We start from the raw sequence: 26,375 nt of genomic DNA on the forward strand, positions 1-26,375 counted from the left end.
TTTAGGCAAATTATCACTGTACTCAAATAGTAAGCCAATACTTACTGTTTTTATTATATATCTTTGTAATTTAAGAACTAAAAGAAATTACAAGAAGTAAGGATAAAAGACATGTTTGAAAGAATAATTAACTGGCAGGAAAGAGGTTATGGTTATTCAAGGACATTTAGATTTGAGTTATTTGGATTATTACATCAAAAGTATAGGAATGCTTAAAGGTGACTGTAGTGAGCAGAGAAGACAGACTTCTAAGAGAGGAGCCATTAGTTTGAATTCTGAACCCATCAAGATTGATGACAGAGAATAGAACTATGAACCAAAAGCTGAAATAATTGAAGGAAATTGTGTATGCTTCATAAAGGCAGTTCATAATTTGCTTAAAATAATTTGGTGAAACATTAAAATGAGAATATAGGCAGTATTTTAAGTTTTATGATAACTGAGTGTTAATGAAAATTATATTTTTATCTCAAAAATATATATAACAAGGTATTTCTTTAATATTGTACATTTATATGACAGTTATACTACTGAAGTTTGTTTTATGCTCTCTGCTCTCTACACCGTTTTGTACATGGTTGTTTTCACATCTCTATCTTCAGTGGACTGGGAGCTTCTCCACACAGGCATGAAATGCCTCATTTATCTTTGTCCCAAAGTGCCTAACACAATGCCCCAAACATAATAATAGTGAAAATTAGGTAAATTAGTGGCTTGTCAGATTATACTTTTCAACTCACTCTGTAAAGGAGATAGATTATATTCATACTGGGATATCCTTGTTTAACTGATATGAAAAGTATGAATTTAATATTGTTAATGCATCTCATTCTATAGGCTGTGGCGCACATGGTGGGAATGAAGGCTCTGAGAATCCTTTGAGTTAGGTCAGCCATTCTTCTTGCACTTCAAAAAGTAGCAGTTAAGGCCCCTAATATGTACCAATAACTGTCTTAGGCATGGGAACCAAACATGAATGAGCTGTGAAGCATGTCTTTAAGATAGCTCAGTAGTGAAAGAGACAGACATATAAACATCATTAAAAAAAAAAATTAATCAGGGGTGCCTAGGTGGCTGAGTTGGTTAAGTGTTTGACTTTGGTTCAGGTCATGATCCCAGGGTCCTGGGATCAAGTCCTGCATGGAGTTCCCTGCTCAGCTGGGGAGACTGCTTCTCCCTCTTCCACTCCCCCTGCTTGTGTTCCCTCTCTCACTGTCTCTCTCTCTGTCAAATAAATAAGTAAAAATCTTCCAAAAAAAAAAAAAAAAAGCTCTCTTTCCCTTTCCCTCCCCTCCCCTTCATGTGCACATATTCTCACTCTTTCTCCCTCAAATAAATAATCTTTAAAAAATAATTAATTGACTTTTATTATTTGAGCAGTTTTTTTTTTTAAATGGAGAGGAACATAAAGTTCCATATACACCCCTCACTCTCCCTCCCCCCATAGTAATAGGGATATTATTAACATCTTGAATTAGTGTGGTACATTTATTACAACTGAGGCAGTATTGACACATTAACTAAATTCCATATTATGTTAAGGTTCACTTTGTTTCACATTCTGTGGACTTTGACCAATATATAACACATCTTTACCATTATAGTACCATACAGAATAGTTTCGCTGCCCTAAAAGTCTCCTGTGTTCTACCTTATCATTCTTCCTACACCTCCTGTTACTCTAAACTCCTGGCACCACTGATCATTTTATCATTTCTATAGTTTTTCTTTTCCCAGAATTTCATCTATTTGGAATCACACCATATATAAACTTTTCAGATTGGCTTCTTTTATGTGGCAGAACGCACTTAAGGTTCTTCCATAGCTTTCATGGCTTGATATGATGGCTCCTTTATAGTCCACTGTATATATGTACCATAGTTTATCCATTCAGTTATTGATGGGTATCTTAGTTACTTTTAAATTTTAGCAGTTATTAATAAAATTGCTATAAATTTTCATGTAGACATAAATTTTCACCTTGTTTGGGTAAATACCAAGGAGTACAGTTACTAGACAATATGGTGAGAGTGTATTTCATTTCCTAAGAAACTGCCAATCTGTATTCCACTAAACAATATTATTCCACTAAACTTTTTTTAATATACTTAGTTATGTTTTAAGATAGAGTTATCACAGTGGAGGTTAAGACAGAGGTATCATAGTTAAACACAGAAGCAGAAAGAAATAGTCATGAAGTGTTGGGTCCCCCCAAAATTGAGTACCCCAATAATGGGTCCGTGATTAAAGGAGCGAGACTGATACAAAGCGAAGGTCAAGCAAAGCTTTATTTTGCGCCAAGCATCAGGAATCATACCGACTGTCAAACAGACTGGTCAGGGCTGCTCCTCCAGAGAGGACGGCCCCTTCCTGCTTTCCAGACTAACTTTTATAGAGCAAAGGCCATGTGGTTGGGCCTGGCCACACACAGGTGGCCAATGAGATTATAAACACACAGGAAACTCCACTGTGATGCTAGGTGACCAACTGAATTACAATTTACCCTAGTAGACATTTGAACCAGCCTATCACACCTTGGTTAGGATTGGCGCCAAAAGGCTCCCAAAGGGTGGGGGCCCATACTCCTTGGTAGCTAGGAGACAATATGTGCACCCACTGATTGAATACCTCCACCTGGCCTGACCCACCCTTGTACTTGGACTTTGTTACCTGGGACTGGTTTCCCGGACTTGCTTTTAAATAAGTTCCCCTGGGTGGGGGGCAAGGTCAATTTAAGCTTTACAGCAAAATGGCAGTTCAACGGGGGTGGGGCTGCTCTGGCTGAATAGGCCCTTACAGAAGAATGCACTAAATGACAGTTCTGAAAAAAAAGAGCAAGGGAGATGTCAAGAAAATGTCAGCATCAAATTTGTAGAAATGTGTAAATGTTGGGTTTGGAAGAAAATTTCAGAGCTAATAGTGGAGAATTCTTTTTTTTTTTTAAACAACTTTTTAAAATTTATCTTCTTTTGATTTGGAATTTTTAATTTTTTTTAAAGATTTTATTTATTTATCTGACAGAGAGAAAGAAAGTACAAGCAGGGGAAGCGGCAGATAGAGGGAGAGGGAGAAGCAGGCTCTCTGCAAAGCAGGGAGTCCGATATGGGACGCCATCCCAGGACCCTAGGGTCATGACCTGAGCCAAAGGCAGAGGCTTAACCATCTGAGCCATCAAGGCGTCCTGTGGAGAATTCTTTTTTAAAAATGCTGCCTCACTGGGGCACCTGGGTGGCTCAGTTGTTAAAGTGTCTGACTCTTGATTTCAACTTATTTAATGATCTCAGGGTCCAGGTTTAAGCTCCAAGTTTGGTTCAGTGCAGAGTCTGCTTGTCCCTTTCCCTCTGCTCCTCTCCCCTCCCAAACAAACAAACAAACAAAATCTTTTTTTAAAAGAAAGATGCCTCACTAATGCCCACTGTGACACTGTTGTGTGGAAAAATACAGAATTCAGCATCTTCAATTCAGGAAGTAATTCAGAAGAATTGGACCTGAAACTTTTTATGAATAACCAATTTATTTCATTTATACATTTTTTTAAAAGATTTTATTTATTTATTTGACAGACAGAGATCACAAGTAGGCAGAGAGGCAGGCAGAGAGGGGAGGGGAAGCAGGCTCCCGGCTGAGTAGAGAGCCCAATGCAGGGCTCAATCCCAGGACCCTGAGATCATGACCTGAGCCTAGGGCAGAGGCTTAACCCACTGAGCCACCCAGACGCCCCATCATTTATACATTTTTAATATATATACAATACATAATAAAATCTGCCTTAAAAGTCTGACAACTGTTTCAGTCAGTATAAAATTAAAATTCTGCATGAAAAAGCACTTTGTTGTAATTATTTTGCAGCCCTCTTTATATCTTAGCAATATATAAAATAAAGGTTCATCTTATCATCAATGGAACCTTACTCGGTGAAATTATTATATTTTATGTGTGTGTTCAGTGGATCTCAACTATTTTATGTGTGTTCATTGTATCTCTAGAGCTGCCACAGCAGTTTTTAAACATTTCGACATAGTTCTCTTACCTATAAAAAGATAACATGGGTTAAATTCTAGTTTCTGTGCTTTTTAGCTAAATTAGATCAGTGCTGCTGGTCTTGTCATTCTAATCAGAGGTTCACATAGACATTTACATCTTCATCAATTGTATCTGATAATATTTTTTAATACGTGTTACCCTTGGAGAAGAGAAACAATGAAGTAATTAAAAAGACACTGAAATAAAATTCTTTAAAAGGGCATTCTTAATATATAGTATTTTAATAGGTTCAATTTCTTATTTATACCAAGTAATACTCTGCTTTGGGTCTAAATTTACTAAGCTTTAAATAACTGCCCATCTGCTAGGAATACTGAAACTTATAGCTAGAGTTTAAATGATGGGACTTAAGGTTCATTGATTAAAAAGAAAAAGTAGCCAGATTGGAACTCTCAGCTTCTGAGTCCTCAATCCCTTATTCTCAGAATTGGCACTATCAGATATTTTAAACTTGGAAAAAGTTTAATCCAGTTTCAGGCTATGTTCCAGTAGATCCAAATATGGTACACAGAAAGACATCTATCCTGTAAACATGAATGAGAGGAAGAGAACAATTAGATAATGCAGTAGTGTTTTTAGGTGTGTACATAAGAAGCTCTTTTTAGAAAATATTTTTTAAAATTACTTGACATCAGCATATGTAAGTTAAACAGGATTTGGTTCATAGTAGTTTCTTCCTTTAGAACTGTCTTTACAAGAAGGTTGATAAAGTGAAATATAAACACCACATGAGAAGTGAACTGGTTTCTAAACATTTCATTGATTTTTTTTTTTTAAATAAACATCTTATCATTGTTACCTTTAGTGTGGGTACAGCATCTCCTCAGGTCATTACATAATGCAAAGTAGATTTTAAATTTTTTTATATATTTGATAGAGTCCTAATGCTTCAGTAATGGTCTGACTTACATATTGTTTGCATGAGCTTTTTTGTTACACTGTAAGCTAGTTCTCTGTAGGTGCTTTCCAGAATGATAACATGATGCAATGTACTAGATATAGATCAGCTTTCATTTTTAAAATGATAGTTTGATGAACAACTTTGCTTTACAGGTTTTTTTTTTTTCATTTTTAGAGAAGTATTTGAGCTTTTTCATCTATGTATTTGAGTAGTACTGCTGATGGGAACATTTTCTGCAGCTTAGATAATGAACAGTGAGTTTTTCTGAAGGTAAGCAGTGAGTTAGGAGTATTATGATTTCTCCCTTCCACAAGAAGTGAGAATTGACATTTTAGAGAACCAAGCAGCACACAGAATACTATGAAAATCTGGGACCTAGCAACTTGGAGAGTGAAAATGAACTCCAGAGTCATTAGTGGCTGAGTTTGCAGAACCACTCATTTTCTTTGTATTGCTTTAAATCCTTTCAAATAGCATATAGTGGTGCCCTTTAAAAATATATACTGGGATGCCTGGCTGGCTCAGTCAGTGGATTTCAGGGTTGTAAGTTCAAGCCCCCTTGGGTATAGAGATTACTTTAAAAAAAAAATCTTTAAAAAATTATATGTATATATATGCACACACACGCTATTTCTTAGTCTGTCTTTTTAATAGTATAGTTTCTAAAATTACAGAAAATAGTGAAAGATAGAGTTTAAGGGTTCTATTGATAATCTTAAATCTGCTTATGTTCCCTTTGTTGATATTAAAGTCATTATCAATATTTATAAAGGGAATATTTTTCATAGAAGAAATGTGAAAGAATTAGCTGAAACATTTGGCTAGACATTTACTCCTCTCTTTGTGCCTTTTATTGGAATGCATTGCTAAAAGTGGTTCTGGGTATAAGCAAATTACTTCATTTTGATTCTAGATGCTGAGCTCCTAATAGCTTTTAAATTTATACAGTTTCTATTTAGCTGTCAAAACATTTAATTATATCATGCCCAAAGGTGTAAAGCTGTCAAATAAATCCAAGTTTAGGCATAAACATTCACTAAGTTACCGCGCTACTACACCATAGTTGGTACTGGACAGCTTGTGAACCTGTTTTAGGGGAGGGGGTGTGTCGAGGAACATTAACTCAGCAGGTACAGAACAACATTGGCCCAATGAATTGATGATGACTTGTAAAACAGCAGGTAGTAATGCCCCCAGTCTTTATAATTCCTCTCTTTGTAAAATAAAGCAGACCAAAAAGGGTGGTGGATTCTTTGGCTCAATTTGCCCTGTAAGAAAGCTGTTTTTTGCAAAATTATGTACTCTCTTTCCTTGACTTAATGCTATTCTTTTTTTTTTTTCTCTTCAAAAACACATGTACTCTGTTCATAATTTATACTCTTCTCCCTTACACAAGAGTCTCTTGCCATAAGAAGAATAATCCTCATGGCACTTATAAAGGAAGTATTGACCCTGATCAACAATTTAGAAGTTCAACAATTTTCTATGTAAACATTTTAAAGCTTTTTAAAGTGTAATTGATAAATTAAAATTACATATATTTAACATGTGCGTGGATGTTTTAGAATATTTTTAAAAAATGGAAAATGTATAAGTTTTGTCTTTATCTGGTTATTTCATAAATAAAAATTTGGGGTATTTGATGACATTATTTGGAGGCCGATTGGTAGCATAAATACTAATGCAGACTTCACTAATGCAAAATTCACTAAGAGGTAGGGGAGTAAAGTAAATTAGTTCTACTTTGAAGCTTTTATTTTCTTCCCCTTTCAAAATGAATGGGAAGGCCCTTGAGAGGCCCTTGAATGAAAGCTGCTTTTCATTAGTGCTACCAAATACCTACTTGAAAGAGTTGAGTTCTAACTGAACACCCACACAAGAGAAAGGGAAAGCTTCCTTTTTCTACTGGAGGACCATCAGCTAAATAGCTCTTGGCTTCTCTTTTCCAATCAGGTGGTTTCACATCAGAGTTAATTACTCCAGTCATTTATTCTAATCACCCTCCTCTTATGGCTAGCTGCATTCTGTCATGGGGTGGCATCGTTTGAAGCCAGTTAAGTTTGAAAACCACTGCAGGGTACTTGAGGCTCATTAGTGAGGCCTATCCATGCCTGGCTTTGGATTTGCTCCCTGATTAACTCAGCATCTCTCTGCCTTGCTCCCCCTCCCACCATCCACCAGCCCCCACTCCTCAAGGCAGTTGCTCTAAAGAGGAATGTTTCAATTAACTCTTGCTTTGCTGTTTATCTTTTCACCCATGTATTTAAGAAAAATTTAAGTGCATATATTACTAATAATATAGTTGTTAGATTCTGGCCTGTAACTGCATCCATTAAATTGAATTGAAGTGAAAAGATAGACATTCTACAAAGGAGAGTTATATTTTTGAAAAACAAAGGAGGAAAATGGTGGCCTCTCAGAATGAATACATCTATGTCCTTGATTCAATTCTCCTAACCTAATAAAGGTCATGATTCCAACTCTGATTTTACAATACGCTAGTGTGTCTTACGGGCTTATCATAGGAGTTATCTGGAAAGCTTTTTAAAAATCTCAGAACAGATTTATTTGTTTGACATTGTTGTTTATTATTATAGTATTTTAATTTAAAAGTATTTGCCATCCAGCACATTTAAGAGATACTAACATCATAAATGCAGATAATGTTTGTGCCATACTTTTTTAAAAACAAAAGAGATTAAAAAATAAGAGAAAAACATGGTATCAGTATCTTGAGTAGAAAGTTTGAGACAGTATTGTTACATGAAAGTATTTAAAACATTTTCCAAAATCAACAAAAACCTATATTGAGTTTGGTATTTAAGTGAAAATGTTTATTTAAATAAGAAATGAGAAAAATTTTCTTGGTTCTTTTTACATGGTAGTTTGATTTGAAGAAATAGTTCATGTATCAAAACAAAATACGATACACATTAAAATACATGAAATCATATTTTTTAAGTTGCTAATATCCATGGATGTTCAGAAATTGGAATGAGCTCTTACTGATTATTCTTATCCCAAAATAGTTTAATAGCTTGCTTCTTAAGAGTCTTTGGATTTAGCAATTAACAGGTTCATATTCTCTATCTTGCTCTAAAGGCTGATTTTTTTTTCTCTAATTTGATTTTTAAAATCTCCTCATGAATATACAGTTAAAGTAATGAAAAAGAAGACGAATATAAATTTCATATTCAGCTCTATAAAAATTTATTGAATGTGTACTATGTGCTAAGTTCTAAGGATGCAGATATTACCTCTGCCTTCCAGGAACTCACATTTTAGTGAGGAACACAGAAAAATAAACTGTAATACAAAGTAAAAGTTTTAATTTTAAAAAGGCATATGTGTAAAAGTGAAAAACAGTTGAAAGGACAAAAGAACCTGTAAGTAAATCCTCCAGGTCTATATGGCCTTTCAGATTTGGTATATACTCAGCAATACTTAATAATGATATTAATCTATGATATATGTGAAACTCATTGACAATAATTCTTAGTATGAGAGGGTTTCATATTTTTGAATTTTATACTGTAGCTTTGGCATATACTATTCTGTTTCACAGTTTTTCGAGAGGATTTGTAGTGGTTAATAACATGGCTTTAGGAGTCAGATCTGGGTTCAGGTTGCAACTCTGACATTTACTCGCTGTGTGACATTAGGCAATTTACTTAGCATTGTAGCTTCATTTGTTAAAACCTGGTTTTTAAAACATAGTGCTTATGTCATAGGAATATTGTGAAAATTAAATAAAATAATCCATGTAAAACATTTAGCATATAATTAGCTCCATCATAAACACTCAATAAATGTTCAGTATTGCTATTATTGTTATTATGTTGTTGTTTAGTTGGTCAGTGAATTTCTTCCATGTTGACCTTCAGATGCATTTTCCCTGTATAATGTATCGTCTTCTAGAATCTTTGTCAAGTTTATGATTGATATTGTTTGCGTCCGTCTCCCTGACATTGTTTAAGGGAAAATAAAACCTTGAAAGACGATATTGTAATATCCAGTTCACTTTTTCTTCCTTCCATGTAATCATCGTACCCCAAATTTGATTGTATGGTTAACAAACTGTAGACATTTCATTTGCAATGGCTAGTAATCACAGAAATTCTTCACATTTTCTAAAATTCTGCCAAATTAGCACTGTATCAACTGGATAAAGTTTCTGTGGTCAATTTCATGCTCCTCATACAATGCTTGAAGATCATAGTCCCATAGCATAGACACTGAATTGTGCAAAATCACAAGAATTTCTTAAATGCCATTCATTCATTCAACAGACATTTATTAGGGGCCTACTGGGTAATTAGGTCTGTGATCACAAAATTGGAAGAATATGACACCTGCCCTTTTGGGGCTGTCATTATGAAGATCAAACAGACATGACAGTAACTAATTAGAGAAATAGATTAAGTGATGTATTTGGTTTTTCATTCAACAAATATTTTGTAAGTTCCTGCTACTTATTAGTCTTTAAGAATAGTGAGAAAGACAGCATAGTACTTGCCCTTTGGGAACTTATTGTTTAGCAAGGGACATGGACAATAAATAAGAAACTGAAATAAACATATAACGTGATCATGTATAATGTAATTTAACAAATAATGTAATACTTCTGTTATGTACCATGAAGGAGGAACACAGGCTGCCATTAAAACATTTAACATTTTATTTATTTGTGTGTGCATATGTGATTTCTAAGCAATATTTATTTACTGAGATATAATTGACATATTAGTTTCAGGTGTACAACATAACAATTCAGTATTTATATATATTGTAAAATGATCTCAAGTCTAGTTAATATCTGTCACCATACTTTTTTTGTTTTGTTTTGTTTTACTTTGAGGATGAGGAAATACCTTATTTTACTTGCTGAAAAGGACGGGGAAGCCTGAACTGTAGGATACTACTTTTGATCTTAGTCTTTAAGCATTAGTAGGAGTTTGTCAAGGAGGGAGCGAGGTGATGGATAGGGCATTGCAGAAATAAGAAGTAGTGTGAACAAAGTTCTAGTCTAGTATACATGCTGGACTTCTTTCAGAAGGTCGAGTGCAGTATGTGTGTTAAGAGAAGTGTAAGCAATACCTATGGAAAGATGAAACTGGAGGCAGATTATGTGACTAATCTTTAATGGTTTGTAAGTAGTATGAACTATTTTGTTTGGGGTAATGGGCCCCAAAAGATGGTTGCCAGACCAGAAGCATCAGTATTACTTGGGAACTTGTTAGAAAGACAAATCTTGGGCTTAGGTCCAGATCTATAGAAACAGAAACTTTGGTAGGGGGGAGCCCAGCAATCTGTTTTAACAGGTTCTCCAGGTGATTTCAGTGTATGTTAAAGCTGGAGATCACTGCTTCAGGGAAAGGAGAACCACCAAAAAGTTTTAGGGAGAATTGTGACTTAGCCAAATTTTAAATAGCAATTCGTATGGAGAAGGAATTAAAGGAGGGAAATTTTAGAGATAAAACAGTTTGGATAGTCTTAGAATAATTAAACTTAGAAATAATGAAACAGAGAAACAAAAATAGCCATAGTGCAAGGGAAAGAAAGAATGAATTTGAAAGATATTTTGGAGGTTTACTGTCTGATTAGATAAGGTTTTAGAGGAAAAGGAGAAAGGAGAAGTCAAGGTGACTGCCGCATTTCTAAATTGGCTGGGTGAAGGACTACATAACCAAAAAAGCAAGCAAGAAAGCAAGTTTAAGAGGAAATATTATTCTTTTCTTGATGTAGGTTTGAATTACCAGAAGCATATCAAAATAAGTAGTTTGATGAGCAGTTGACATTTTGGACTTGAAACTCTGGAAATGGTGATAATTGTTGGTTGTGGTGGTTGAAGTCTAGCTCAACTAACCTGAGTTACATCAGGAACAGGGGCCTGTGACTAATCATGAGGAGAACTACCACTGACTGAGAAATTAGATGAAAAAGGCCCTACATTAACAAGTGAAGAGGGTTGCCTGGCTGACTCAGTCAGGAGGGCATGTGACTCTTAATCTTGGGGTTATGAGTTCAACCCCTGTATTGAGCATAGAGTTTACTTAAAAAAAAAATGAGGAGAATCAAATGAGAAAGAGAGTCTGGACGGGAGGGTATCAAAGAAGCTTAGAGAAGAGAGAGTTAGAAGCATAAACACCACAATCACCACAGAGGTGAAGGGGGATAAGCATCCATTGGATTCAGACAATTGGACATGATAATCTTAGCGAAGTCATTTTTTGTGCTATATCTATAATAGAAAGATAAAAGATTAGTTAAGAAGTAAAAGGGAGGCAAGGAAGCATAAATAAGAAATTAAATATTTTAAGAAGTTTAGATTATTGATCTTATATTGCCTGTTTATTCATGGCTGCATAAAAGTAATTAAACAAGACTGACCCTATTAGCTAAACATTATTTCATTGATAATTCAGAAATAATCAGACCTACAATTAATTGTGATTTAGAGAATCGTATACTATTATTATACATGTTAAGGAATTTCTAGGAGTGGGCAAACAGAAGCTAATTCTATCTGCTACTAATAGGAGGTGCTTTTTATGTTATGAATATATCCATATTGCCTACAGATTTTGTATAACTGATTTTCAGCCAATGTTGTGCTCTCTGTCCTAAATTGTAGTCTATGGCTATATGGTGGTTCTTAAAGTATATAGCTGGCACAGTGAGCTGAGCGGACAATATGTAAGAAAGTTTTTTTAGGATTTTATTTATTTTAGAGAGCTCACATGTGTGCGCATGAGCTGGGTGGGGGGAGCAGAAGGAGAGAGAGAGGGAGACTCTCAAGTGGATTCCACACTGAGCACAGAGCTTGACTCAGGGCTCAATCCCAGGACCCCAAGATCATGACCCCTGCCAAAATCAAGTGCCAGACACTTAACTGAGTATGCCACCAAGGCACCCCAATATGTAAGAATTCTAACAAAGGACTTTTAAGGATGGAGTTTGTAGGTGGCATCATAGTTGCTAGAATTAGGCCCTCACCTTTATTGGAAGAGAGGGTAGGCATATTGCCATCTTTTGAATGCTGCCACAGTTCTTCAGAGATTTGTAAATGGGTAAGGAATATACATTGCAGAACATTATGTCTATTTCACACTTGAAAATGTTATATTTTTGCTCTCATGTCCTAAGATGTAGCCATTCTTCACTGGGAAGTGCCATTTTAGCACTGGGAATTTTAATGACTTCTTTAAAACTGTGTTTAAAGGCCACTTGGTAGTCTGCAAGTGTGTGTGCTTCGTAAGGCTTACCTTTATTTTCAGTAGGAGAATCTGTATTTTTTAAAAAGTTAAATATTGTTAATCCCTGCATTCTGTTTTACATCAAAATGCCGTAAAAATCTAAATGCAACAGGGATGAAAGTACAGGGAATATCATCAATAGTATTGTAATAGTGTTGTATGGTGACAGATGTGTACAGACACAAGTACATTTGTGTCTACTGACCACTTGAAATATGGCTAGTTTGCACTGAGATTTGCTGTATAAGTATAAAATTCATACCAAATTTATAAGATCTGATACAAAATTAGTTTTATATTATTATATTTTTAAATGATTTTTAAATATTCTTGATTAAATATACTATCCTAAAATTATTTTCACCTTTTTTAAAAAATGTGGCTTCTAGAAATTTTAAGTTATACATGTGGCTTGCATTATATTTTCATTTGGACAGCACGAGTGTAATGTCTTGACAATCCTTTTATTACCCCCAGTTTTTTTGGCTTGGGCATCCCAGTATTGTACATGAACATATTTTAATATTTAAGTAGTATATATATTTCTGTTACAATTACCAGGCTTCGATTAAAAAAAGCTTAGGGTTAACTTCAGATCTATTTTAAAAAGTCTAAATTATAAATACTAAATTCAAAACTGAGTTAATCTTTTACCATATAAACTGTTCCTTCTCCAGTACTATTAAGGTCCAAAGTTGAAACCTGGGTATCATCCTAACTCTCTTTCCTTCACTTTTTACAGTGGTCATCAGTTGATATAAGTAATAACTTAAATCTTTCTGAAATCTGTCCCTTTTTCTTCACTCCCACTGCTACTTTCTTGAGGTTCTCACTAGTTCTCACATAGACTGTTGTAGTCATCTTAGAGATGACCTTTTGCTCCGTACCCCTCCTCCAAAGGGACATCTCATCTCATTATCCCCAGAATCTGGCATAGAACAGAACCTATAGTAAGTGCTCAATAAATGTTTGTTGATTGAGCAGATGACAGAACTGCTGGTGTTAAAAGTTGTAGAATGAAAAAAGACTTTTGGGCGCCTGACTGGCTCCCTCAGTAGAGCATGCAGCTCTTGATCTCGGGGTTGTGATTTCAAGCCCCACATTGGGTGTAAAGATTGCTGAAGGGAAAAAAGACTTTTATTCCTAAATGATGTTTGTGTATACAATAGCATACACAAAGTGACTGCAGATGTAAATCTCTGGCTGAACTTATCAATGCTTTAAAAAAAATATTCAACTTTGCATCATATTCTTTAATTCACTTTTCTTTATTGGATAGTCTTGGAAGTGGTGATATAATAAATGTTCTATCTTGCCAAGGATTTTGATTTGCCAATGTAAGTTTATGGCATTCAGTCCAGGGAATCATTGGTGCCATGAAGACAGCTCCTTGTTTTTGTCTGGAGTCCCTGTGGGATTAAACTACATCTGGCAATAAGTAGGAATTCTGGTCTGGCCATCTTCAAAGGCAAGAGATTGCTAGTATTTATCAGATCTATGAGGATAAGCAAATGGGAAGGGATTAATTTTTGTTTTGGTTTTTTTTTTTTTGTTTTTTTTTTAGTTTTGTTTTCCTTCCCTGTGTAACTGACTGCAAAATAAAAACTCCAGAAGGTCACCCTCCAAATTAATACTTTTCAGTGGTTGCTAAAGAGGAAATCTGTTCCTTTTTCTATACATAGATAGATAATTGAGAATTTTAGATTAATACTTTCATTACTTAAGTGTGTATTTTTTAACTAGTTTACCTTAATATAACAACGATTTACAGTACTCAAAATTAATTTCCTAAGGATACTTTCCTAATTTTTTTTAAAGGGTTGAGCATTTACTATACCACTTTTAGACATTTTAACATCTGTAGTATTGGGGCATCATGGTTAGCATTGGAGGCTTTTGTTTCCTGTTTATCTATGTGGGAAAGTTAACCCAGAATTTCTGAGGAGAACCTTGGACCTGTCTTAGCATAGCATAGGCTACTACCCCTTTCAGGTGAAGATGGACCTGCCTTCTATAGAGGCTTATTTGTGTCTTTCTCCTTCACATTTTTGAGATACTATTAGTCCTGTGACTCATTTAGCTGCTGGTGAAGCATGTGGCTCTACATTTAACTGACAAAATAAAATGGCTGCATTCCAGGTACTTGTCATGGAGTGTAATCTAGAATTTACCATTCAAAGCCTTACCTAAGAGAAATAATGTTTATGCAGGATTGCCTGAAGAGTATGTAGTCTCTCCATTTGTCTATACTTTAAATCTATCCCAGGATTAAGTCAGTCCCTCTGAGAGTCACATACCTGGATTCCATCATATTGCCAAGGGAGGAATTTCTTATCTCAGGAATAGAAATAATGTGTTTTTCTAGGCCATCTGGTTTGTTTTTACATTATGGTCATTTTTGACTCTTGTAAGTGTTCGTGTTTCTTTCTTTATGTTGCCTGCTAGAAAGCTTAGGAACAAATACATGGTGCACCTCTAAGTCTATCGAATTTCATGGCATGATTTTTATATACTTCTAATTTTTGCATTACCTTCTCTTACGTTAAATTTATCTTGATGCATATGCATTGCTTTAAGCTCCGTGAACTGTTTTCTTCATGAAGTCATGCAAAATTCAAACACATAATAAAATAGATGGGCATATCTATCATTTAATTATAGTTGTTCCCCATTCGTTCTTACTAAATAGAATGTTTTTAAAAGCCCCATCTCCCTATGTGTGTTATACTGTAACTAGTTTAAAATATCTGTATATTATGAATTCCTAGGTTTTAGATTAAGAGTGACCTAAGGTTGAAATGTTAATTAAATGTTTTAATGTTCTGTAGCTCTAAAGAAAATAGTTGGATAAAATGTCAGCATATAGGAATATTTTAAACATTAGAAAAAAATCATCTCTCTGAAAAGGAGGGTAATTGTACAAGTTTGCCTAATCCTTTTGATCTTGGCACACAGCAATACAGACTTCAGTTGAGATTAAAACTATGAATTTCAAAGGAAACATGGCCTTCAGTGTGTAAAATATATAACAGCTGGTTGACTAGTCCATTTAAAACTACACAATAACAATCGTAGACAGAATGATTCTCCTGCCAAAAGATGCACGAGTGCTTGATGGTTATATCAAGATATGATACTAACTCACACTTTTCTTTAGTAATGATATAAATATAGAAATGAACAGTATGCTGCTGGCTTCAAAATCTTTCTTCTGCTCAGCGGTTCAAGGGCAGTTTAGAAGTACAGAATTCCTTTTAGTGATTTCTCTATCTGCTTTTCAGCATGAACTTCTGTGTGTTGTTGACTAAATTTCATTTTTTTCAACTGTCAGATATAATTTCTATTCTTAGCATCCCATAATTTCTTTCTCTAAATCCTTGACCCTTCTTTTTTTCTCTGACATTCATTACTTATTGTTCTTAATGTCACAGCTTCACACATAATGTTAAGCCCTCAAAGTTAAACTTTTCTTTATAAATAGCATATAATTTGTTTCATGTTTTTGTTCTATATGAAGGGGAATGTCTGAATTCCGAAGCATTGTGATATATTTATAATCAATATAAGAGAATGTTAAGCTCATTTTAGATTATAGTTCATTTCATATTCCAATATTTTCACTGTTGTGTTTCATCCGAACAAGTAATTACTAACTAGTTTAATGCATTTTTTTTAAAAAATGAGGATTAATGTGGATTTATCGAAAATACCATTTGGAAAGTATATTTATATTCTGAATTTGCATCTGTTCAATTATGAAAAAATGATTTTGTTTCTTGGAAATTTTGATATAATAAATTTCTTTACTATTCTTTACATTTATTTAGAAGAAGGAACTTATAGATAAATAAAATATTTTCTAATCTTACTTGAATTCATCACAAATTCGGAGCCAGCATTTAAGGAGTTAATGTATCTTATTAGGGGGACAGGAAATCTGGCAACTATTGCAGAAACTAGACCTAATGGTGCACACAAACAATTTGTCAGTCTTCTTAAATGTGAATAGCTTTCCGCAAAGTGGCTGCTCCTGCTTTGTTTGAACAGGCTAAACTTTTCCTTTTTGGACTTTAAATCTTAGAAGTGAAATATGATCCACATATTCAATCAAAATCATTTAATTCAAAGCATATTTTGATTGGAACAAAGTTGACATGGAAAGAAACTCTAGAATAAAAAAGTTGAAAGGACTTTGTATCATATATTTAGCAGGAAAATTTGAAACAGTTCTAATTAGGCTGAAAAAAACAGCTTTCTTCAATGTAAATTACAAAGGTCATATATCAATGTTAAGGAAACATTACCACTAGTGTTTGAAATCCAGCACATGCAAACATAACAGACCAGTTCATTTTAAATGTGTGTGTGTGTGTGTGTGTGTGTGTGTGTGTGTGTGTGTTTGTGTGTGTAGGAAGAAGGTTGTATTAAATGTATTTGAAGTGAAAAATACTTAAAATTCCAAGTTCATAATGTTGTATATTACATTCTGGCCAATCCCAACATTAGCTCATTTGAAACATGCAATCTATACTCAAATGAATTCATACTCTTAATTTATAAAAGTACAATTAAAAATGTATGAAACTAATTTTTATTCTTCCATTTAAAACATAATTGGGGGGATGCCTGGGTGGCTCAGTTGGTTAAGCGTCTGCCTTTGGCTCAGATCATGATCCCAGGGTCCTGGGATCGAGCCCTGCATTGGGTTCCCTGCTCAGTGAAGAGCCTGCTTCTTCCCCTCCCTCTGCCTGCTGCTCTGCCTACTTCTGCCCTCTGTCTCTCTGTCAAATAAATAAAATCTTTTAAAAATAAATAGATAAATAAATAAAACATAATTGAGGACATGACTGGCTCAGTCAGAAAAGCATGCAACTCTTGATCTCAAGGTTGTGAGTTTGAGCACTACATTGAGTGTACATTACATAAAAATTTTTTAAAGCTCTTTATAATATGATTTAAGAATAAAAATAAATGAATAAATAAAATAAAATATGATTAAATACATCTTATACTTAAATGCCTACCAGGTTAAGAGGGTTAGTCATTGATTTTTATTTTCTTCTTTGATACTTACTGCTAATGCATTTTAAATCTCAGGACTAAATCAGGTCTTCTGGAAGCCTGAGAAGGGAAGTGGTGGTATAGGTGTGCAGAAATGTGTATCTGGGTTACACAGACCTGCTTCCTTCTGGTTACACCATTATATTTCTATACGTAAAGATTTGTAAATACTATTTGATTTTTTTTCCATAAAAATCATTTGTCCTATAGATATCAGTAGCTTTTATTTGATGGCTTTTTGAAAATGGTTTTGTATGAGAACATTTAACAAAAGCATAAATAAATATTAGCATTAATTTGGGAATAATACACAAATAAGTTTTTCAGATCTTGAGATGAACAATTATCTTTCTTTTGTTAATTAAAATTGGTTTTCTTGGTTTTACATAATTTTTACATTAGAGAAAATTTGATTGAAAATAAAAGGAAATTGCTAGAGTATCTCTAAAGCATACATAGATTAACAAACACATGATTAATGCCTTTTACTTTAGAATTTTTATTCCAAGATAGCTTAGAATGTTTTGGAAAAAGCAAGCCATTTCTACATAAATTATCATATTATTTGATTGTATTAGAGGAAACTAGAATAATTTTAAATAATATTTTTTAATCAATAAATAATTCATTTCCTTAATGGGTTAGTTTCAGTAACACATAGATTATATTCTTTCAATGAGATTTATTGTGGGACATATTCATATATGTTGTAATTAATTCTGACACAAAATTACACAAATGAGTTGTTTATGAATAATTTACTATTATCTTTATAATATTAAAGCTTGAATTTGTTGATGTTGTGCATGTGAACCAAACAAATGAAAGTTACTAATAAGTGTTTGTATTTGACATCTGTATACTATACTTTTTAGCATATCTCAAGTGTGTTAGTCTCTGTTTAATAGATCTCATTAAAAAAACAGATATCAGCCCCAAGACAGTTTGTCAAGACTAATATGAGTCCCCCTGGATTGGATTGACAATTTGTGTGAGGCTTCGTATGATAGTCTTTTCATAGTCTTATTTGATCCTTAACAATTGGACATTAGTCACTGATTTATTTTATAATAACTCAGATGAGTTGAATATTACTGTATTGTGTTGGACATTTTAGTGGATTTTCTTTTTACAAATTTTACTCAGAGCACACATTGGATGTAAATGATGTATCCAGCCTGCTAGGGGAGTACTAACAATTGATTGGTTAGGTTTGAGAGCAGCATGGGAAGAATGTTACTATCCCCGAGCTGCAAACCGTATTTAACTCCAGTCTTAATGAGGACTGTCTGATCTAAAGGCTTTGAAAAATCACAAATGCTTAGCATTCCCCTGTCATGTTTTTATTTTTTTGTGACTAAAAATGTGGATATAAGTATTTTATATCAACATATAAAAAGAGATTTAAAGAATTTTTAATGTTTTATGATTTATGTTTTTGAATTTCAAAAACACAAGTTATAAGATGTAATCTCAAGGTATTCCATTTTGAATTATTTGTAATCTTTCTCTCAATAATTTCCTCCTGCTTGTCTTTACCTCAAGTCTTTATTAAGTGCATTTGTTTATTATTACATACTTTTGGCTAGGCAGTTATTATTCACTGCTGCCAAAGGGATGTTAAAATCCTGAACTGACGTTGTTCTGAGATGATTTTAAACCTCTTTGGAACTCTTATACCCATAGCAGTTGTTCTTTTGGATACCCTTTTAAAACTTCGATAGATTGTAAGAAATGCTTGAAGACCACTAATGAGATTTTTAGTTCAGTTTTTAAAAATGTTTTGAAGTCTATCCGTGAACTTCTGGAAAAGATTTTGCCAATAATCCATGAATTACTAGGCAACCCCTTAAGGCTTGACCAATATGACAGTGTAAAGGGAAGGGGTGAACCATGAAACTGTGGTCATCCTCTGCATGTGTGTTTGAGGTGTAATGGGGGCACACAGTGTCTTTCATTTCAACATTTTTGTTTAACGTCTGACATAGTATCAACATATAACGGTTTAAGCATCTAAATATTACCAAGTTCACCATTTTGAATGTGCATAAAGAAGTAATTGACATTAAGAAAACTCACAATTCTTTGATGACACATAAAATAAAATTGCCCTGCTTTTTAAAGCTTTAATATTGAGAAAATTTCCTCATACTTTATCATGTGCTGAGCTTACTGGAATTTTATAGTCTCAAATCGCAACACCATGGACACTCAGGAGACTCCTGACTGTTTTATCTTATTAAACAATTTTGAAATCATTAATTTTTAATTAGCTTGGATGCAAGGTTTTTTTATTGTTTCAATAGTCTGTGTATATGAAATAAACGTTTTTTATTTAAACTACTGGCGAGAGTATTATTTACATAAATAAGTGTAGGTTCCTTCTAAGAGTACATACTGTGAGTTTTCTTCATACAGTCACACTTTTTTTGTAGACTCAGATATTACATGCTAATCTATTATAGTAGGGCTTTTCAGCAGTTTATTAACTCAGATTTTGAACAACTAAAAAGAATATAAGCTAAAGATATGTGTAGGTCCTTCCTGATTGAAAGTTCTAATTAAGTGAATTGGAGAAAATTAACTGAAATTAGCTGTCAGAAAGTCACATTTAAATGAGTGATGAGCTAGTCTGGCAGTAAACATTTAAATGATATAAATTGCCATTTAAGTGTATGGTTTAATGTTTGTCATGCATTAATGTGACATGAGACTGCAGTGACAATCAAGCAGCTTGCTCTAATTTGAACATATTTAGGGCTTTTGTGTGGAGTGCACTGCACACAAATTAAGACAATTGCTGTTTTTATGTGTCACTTTAAACATGGCCCCCATTGCCCCATCCCTACCCAGGGCCCGAGTTAATGAAACAAACGTATCATTTTTGTGTGCAACTTCCATTAATAATTCCTGAATTTTCAGATTAATTTTAAATCCATGTACTTAAAATAGGAATTTACTTAGTTATTACAAGCCCTTCTCTTTCTATTTCCAATAATATTCAGCAGTTCTCTTAGCTATTTACTAAATTTATAAATATCATGAGTTTTATAAGAGATGTCTAAAACAACTTTCACTGTTGAAGCTAGCTAAATATTTTTATTTCATTTCGGGTATACTTAGGAATATGAGAATTGCAAGAGTTTTATTTACAGAATAATTTTTTCATTATATATAGTATGTGGTATATTGTGACATCCTCTTAAATATTAAAGGAAATGTATTATTTGAATTCAGTTGTAAATGTTTTTTATTCTTGGGCACTTATTTTAGATAAGGATTTTTTTAAAGATTTTATTTTTTGAATAATTTACACCCAAGAGGGGCTTGGGCTCACAACCCCAAGATTAAGGGTCACATGCTCCACTGACAGCCGGGCAGATACCCTCATAGGCACTTATTTTAATAAAGCATAGACTTATACAAGTGTACACCTGTGAGCTAATAGAAACGTCTTTTGTCATGAGGTGGTTTATATCTTACTGGTTGCTTGCTGTAAAGGTCCTTCAATTTTGTCTTAAAACCAACAGATTTCTTTTTATAATATTGATAAGGTAGTAAGCCACACCAAAAACACATCACAGCTGTATACTCACTACGCATAAAGTAAGCATTTCAATGAGCTACATCATCTGTACAATTTGATATATTTCAAATTGGGCTTCCCTGTTTCAGTTTTAGAGCTCTGTGATTTGAATAGCATTACTGATAGATAAAATAGTCCATAATGCTAAAGCTTTATGGTGAAATAATTTTGAAGAATTTTAAATAATACAAATTTGAATACATCTATTAAAAATGTCTCCAGTTTTTAAAATTCTTTTATATTTATAACTTTATTAAATCCAGCAAACATTTATTAGTACTTACTGTGTTTTAGGTGCAGTGCTAGTAACTGGGAAGGTAATGAAGAATTGAAGTGGATTCAGCATTTCCACTGAATACTTGATTATGTTCATTCATTGCTTATTGGACACATAAGTAACATAATAATTAGAGTATCCCTCCAAAGATAAAATTTGCTGGCATAGAAACTCCGTTGAAATAGCTAAATAATTTGGTTATAGTTATTGCAGTAGACAACAAAATGTTTATATCTAGAAAAATCGTAAGCATTTCAGGTGGTTGCTCCAAAGTAGCCTTTACATTGCATCGCCTCCATTCTTTGAAGCATAAATTGGGCACCTGTGAGGTCCTGAGTTACAAATATGACCAAAATAGACCCAGTCCTGGCCCTTGCAGTGCTTACAGTGTAGTAGAATCATACTGACATGTAAGCAATGTAATACAATTCAGTGTGACAAGTGCCAGAAATTTTCTAATTATAAACAAAGGAGAACTGACTCTGTTGGAAAATAAGACATCAGAATAAGTCTATTCACAGTAAATTTAGTGTAAAACTTTACTGCTTGTTCTAAATTTCTCTATTTTTTTAAAAAGCTGAATTCAGTGTAACAATATTATCTGTGCCCTCTTTTTCAGGCCCTGGAGAGTGAATTTGTTTCCTGCCAGCTTCACCAATGGATTGATCTCATTTTTGGCTATAAACAGCTAGGACCAGAGGCTGTTCGATCCCTCAATGTGTTCTATTACCTGACCTATGAAGGAGCTGTCAATCTGAATTCAATAGCTGATCCTGTATTGAGAGAGGTAAATTTCTGACTGGATCTCTCAGGTATCTTTAGACTAGAAGGTACTGGATATCCTCTTCCCCCTGCTTTCATTTTGCTTATGATGAAACAAAACCGGATGAGTGAAGTGAGTTTAGCAGAATGACCTCTCAGGTAGTGACCTAAGCTGGAACTTGAATCCAAGACTGGCCTCCAGCAAAACATTTGAGTCAATATAAAATGAGTGCTTCTTCAGTTTGAACCCATTCAGGGATCATTGATCATATTTATAATTTTTATAACTTTGAAGGCTACTCTCACAAAAGTGTTAGGAAAATAGTAATTATTAAAATATTATAAGCATAAATCTTTTAAAATGTGATAAAACATATATATATATATATATAAAACTCATATATACATATATATATATAGTACATAAGTCTATGTGTAACCATATAGAAGTTAAGAGTTGGAAGGAAGTCTAAACCTTGTTTTATCTTTGTCATTTATTTTCTTAGGTAGAACACTCAACACACAGTTTTAATAAATACGACATAAACCAAAAAGTCTGCATATAGCCTTGATAATTTTATTTTTAATCTAATTATGCATTCTCCTAATGCTAACATACAGCATGTACAAAGATTATAGAATTAGACCATCTTAAGTATCTATACAATTTTAGAACAAGTGTATTTAAGAAACCAAGAGTGATTCATAGGGAATGTTTTATATCACTGTAAAGGGAACATTATTTGTGATGAGTAAGGCTTGCTATTTTTCACCAACACGTGATGCATTCCTTTTTAATTCTACTTATGACCCGGTAATATTGACAGTATACATATTTAAATATATTTGCTAGTATATATTGTTGTCTGCTTTATGTCCCAGATAACAAACAGTACACAAACAGAAGCATCATGTATTATATGTATATTTGTCTTAAATTGCACAGGTTTTGAATTGTTATTTTTCAGCTTAATTTAGAGCTGGACTCAAAGGAACTCATGAAGACTTTTCCAATTTTTCAGTTCTTTGAAAATGTTCTTTGCAGGGCCATTTTATTTTATTAGAGCAACAACGGATTGCATGATACAGAATATACATATTTCCATATATGAAACTGAGGTTAGAGCAAACATACAAATGTTGTTACAAAACAGTATATAATTTCATTGTTAGAATAGAATGGCATAGACCAGCTTCCTTTTTTGTTCTAAAAACATTTGAGCAGGGTTACTTTGTTTTATAAATGTCCATAATTCTTCAACAAATACACCACCTATTTTTGTTTTTTCATGTTCCCTTATAGTAATTATTCATATGCCTGCATAGCTGCTGTATGACTGAAATCACAGTATAGATTTGATTTTAGAATCTCCTGTTTTACTTTTTCCTTTTTTAAATATTTTTTTAATAATTTTTAATTTTTTAATTAACATATAATATATTATTATCCCCAGGGGTATGGGTCTGTGAATTGCCAGGTTTACATACTTCACAGCACTCACCATAGCACATACTTTCCCCAGTGTCCATAACCCAACCACCCTTTCCCTTACCCCCTCCCCCCAGCAACTCTCAGTTTGTTTTGTGGGATCAAGAGTCTCTTATGGTTTGTCTCCCTCCCGATCCCATCTTGTTTCATTTATTCCTTTCCTACCCCCCAAACCCCGCACGTTGCCTCTCAACTTCCTCATATCAGGGGGATCATATGGTAATTGTCTTTCTCTGATTGATTTATTTCGCTAAGCATAATACCCTCTAGTTCCATCTACATCATAGCAAATGGCAAGATTTCATTTCTTTTGATGGCTGCATAATATTCCATTGTATATATATACCTATCTTCTTTATCTTAGAACCTCCTTTTTATTGAACATACCAGCATATTTAGCAATAATCTGTAATGTTAATTTTGAAATTCTATAGTACTCTGTAGAGTTGCCATGAAGATATACTTAACACTTTCTTCTGATATGGGACCCTGTATTTTTTTAGAGACTATTGACATATCAAAGATGATAGAACATACCTTCCTTGTCATTAAAGTTTATGCTACATTTGCATGGTAAAGGATGGCTCTCAGCCTGTACCCTTGTGATACTACTGGTTAAAAAGTGAAACATTTAATTAGTGGGTCGTTTACAGAATGTAATTGGTTCTTTGTTTTATGAGGGAATTTTTGTTGTTGTTTTTTTGCATTTTTGTTTTTCCCTTTTATCTGTTTCACCCATTACGCACACTCACCTTGTCTCTGGCAACTACCAGTTTGTTCTCTGTATTTAAGAGTCTGGTTTTTTTGGTTGTCTCTTTTTCCTTTTGTTTGTTTAATTTTTCAATTCTACGTATGAGTGAAGTCATGTGGTATTTGTCTTTCTCTGACTTATTTCACTTAGCATTATACCCTCTGGGTCCATCCATGTTGTTGTGAATGTCAAGATTTCATTTTTTATGGCTAAGTAATATTCACACATGCATATACATTACATATACCCCACATCATCTTTATCCATTCATCTACAGATGGACCCTTGGGTTGCTTTGATAGCTTGGCTATTGTACATAGTGCTTCAGTAAACATGGGAGTGCCTTTATCTTTTTGAATTCATGTTTTAATTGTTTTGGGGTAAACAGTAGTGAAATTACTGGATCATATGGTAATTCTATTTTTAATTTTTTGAGGAACGTCTGTACTGTTTTCTACAGTGGCTGCACCAGTTTGCATTCCCACCAACAGTGTACAAGGGTTGTTTTTTCCTCCACATCCTTGCCAGCAGTTGTTATTTCTTGTCTTTTTAATTTTAGCCCTCTGGCTGATATGAGATGATATCTCATTGTGGTTTTGATTTGCATTTCCCTGATGATGAGTGATGCTGAACATCTTTTTATGTGTCTGTTGGCCATCCAAAAGACATTTGGAAAAATGTCTATTCAGATCCTCTGCCCATTTCTTTTTTCCAATTGGATTATTTGGTGTTTTGCTATTAAGTTGTAGAAGCTCTTTATATACTTGGGTTATTAATCCTTTTTTGGATATATCGTTTGCAAATATGTTCTCCCATTTGGTAGGTTGCCTTTTCATTTTGTTGATAGTTTCCTTTGCTGTGCAAAAGCTTTTTATTTTGGTGTAGTCTCCATAGTTGAATTTTGCTTTATTTCCCTTGCCTGAGAGGACATATCTGGAAAAATGTCCCTGTGCTGATAATCAGAGAAATTAAAACCTATGCTTTCTTCTAGGATTTTTATGGTTTCAGATCTCTCATTTAGGCCTTTAATTCATTTGGGGTTTGTTTTTGTGATTGGTATAACAAACCATACACAGTTTCATTCTTTTGCATGTAGTTGTTTAGTTTTCCCAGCACCATTTGTTGAAGAGACTATTTTTTCCCCATTGTATATTCTTGCCTCCTTTGTTACAGATTAATTGACCAGACATGCATGGGTTTGTTTCTGGGCTGTCTCTTCTGTTTCATAGATCTATGTGTCTTTTTGTGCCGGTACCATACTGTTTTGATTACTTCAGATTTGTAGCGTTTCTTGAAATCTAGGATTGTGATACCTCCAGCTTTTTTCTTCTTTCTCAAGGTTGCTTTGGCGCTTTTGGGTCTTTTTGGTTCCATACAAATTATAAAACTGTTAGGAAAGAAATTGAAGATGACACAAATGGAAAGATATCCTATGTCATAGATTAGATGAACCAATATGGTTAAAATGTCCACACTACACAAAGCAATCTACAGATTTAATGCAATCCCTATCAAAATATGAACAACATTTTTCATGGAACTGGGACAAATAATAATCAGTTTTGGCTCTTTGTTATTATTCTGGACTAACCACCTCTCTTCCTCATATATGCCAATGATTTACCAAAGAAGTTTACCATTTAGTATATATAGTATAATGTAAAAGAGCAATGTCCAGTACAGTAGCTACTAGTCATATGTAGCTGTTATACATGTGAAATGTGGCTAGTGTGACTGAAAAACTGATTATTTAATTTTATTTATTTCTGATTAATCCAAACTTAAATTGCCTGTATGGCTAGTAGACAGTGTAGCTATAATGACCATTGGCTATCATCTATCTTTGGTGACCATATTTTCTGAATCCAAATTCTAGGCATGGGGTCAGACAATCGGACAGTAAATGTTTGTTAAATTAACTTGGTAGAATATTTGAATTTTGTTTTAGTCCATTTAGATAATAGACATATAATTGAAATATATGTATAAATTAAATAATATTTTTCTTTCATTTAAACTAACATGTTAGGACTTCAAATAATGTTTTGTTATAAAAATATAGCATAAAACTTACTATTTTAACCATTTTTTGAGTGTAATTCATTGTTGTGTAACCATTACTACCATCCATCTCCAGAAGTTTTCCATCTTCCCAAACTGAAACTCTGTATTCCTTGAAACAGTAACTCGTGATCCACGCCCCCACTCCTCCTTAGTCCTTGACTACCACCATTCTCTTTTCTGTCTC

General features: G+C 33.7%; 1 protein-coding gene across 1 annotated transcript in view; it reads left to right on the forward strand.

The window, feature by feature from the left end:
• Positions 1 to 26,375, forward strand: part of LOC111153330 (LPS responsive beige-like anchor protein) — a 754,899-nt gene that overhangs the window by 653,415 nt on the left and 75,109 nt on the right. The window contains exon 48 of the mRNA XM_022512304.1: positions 21,745 to 21,912. Within this exon, the coding sequence (XP_022368012.1) occupies positions 21,745 to 21,912 (168 nt within the window). The remainder of the gene's footprint in view (positions 1 to 21,744; positions 21,913 to 26,375) is intronic.

Source organism: Enhydra lutris, unplaced genomic scaffold (genome assembly GCF_002288905.1).
Source record: "Enhydra lutris kenyoni isolate GAN:26980312 unplaced genomic scaffold, ASM228890v2 scaffoldscaffold3, whole genome shotgun sequence".
Taxonomy (NCBI): Eukaryota; Metazoa; Chordata; class Mammalia; order Carnivora; family Mustelidae; genus Enhydra; species Enhydra lutris.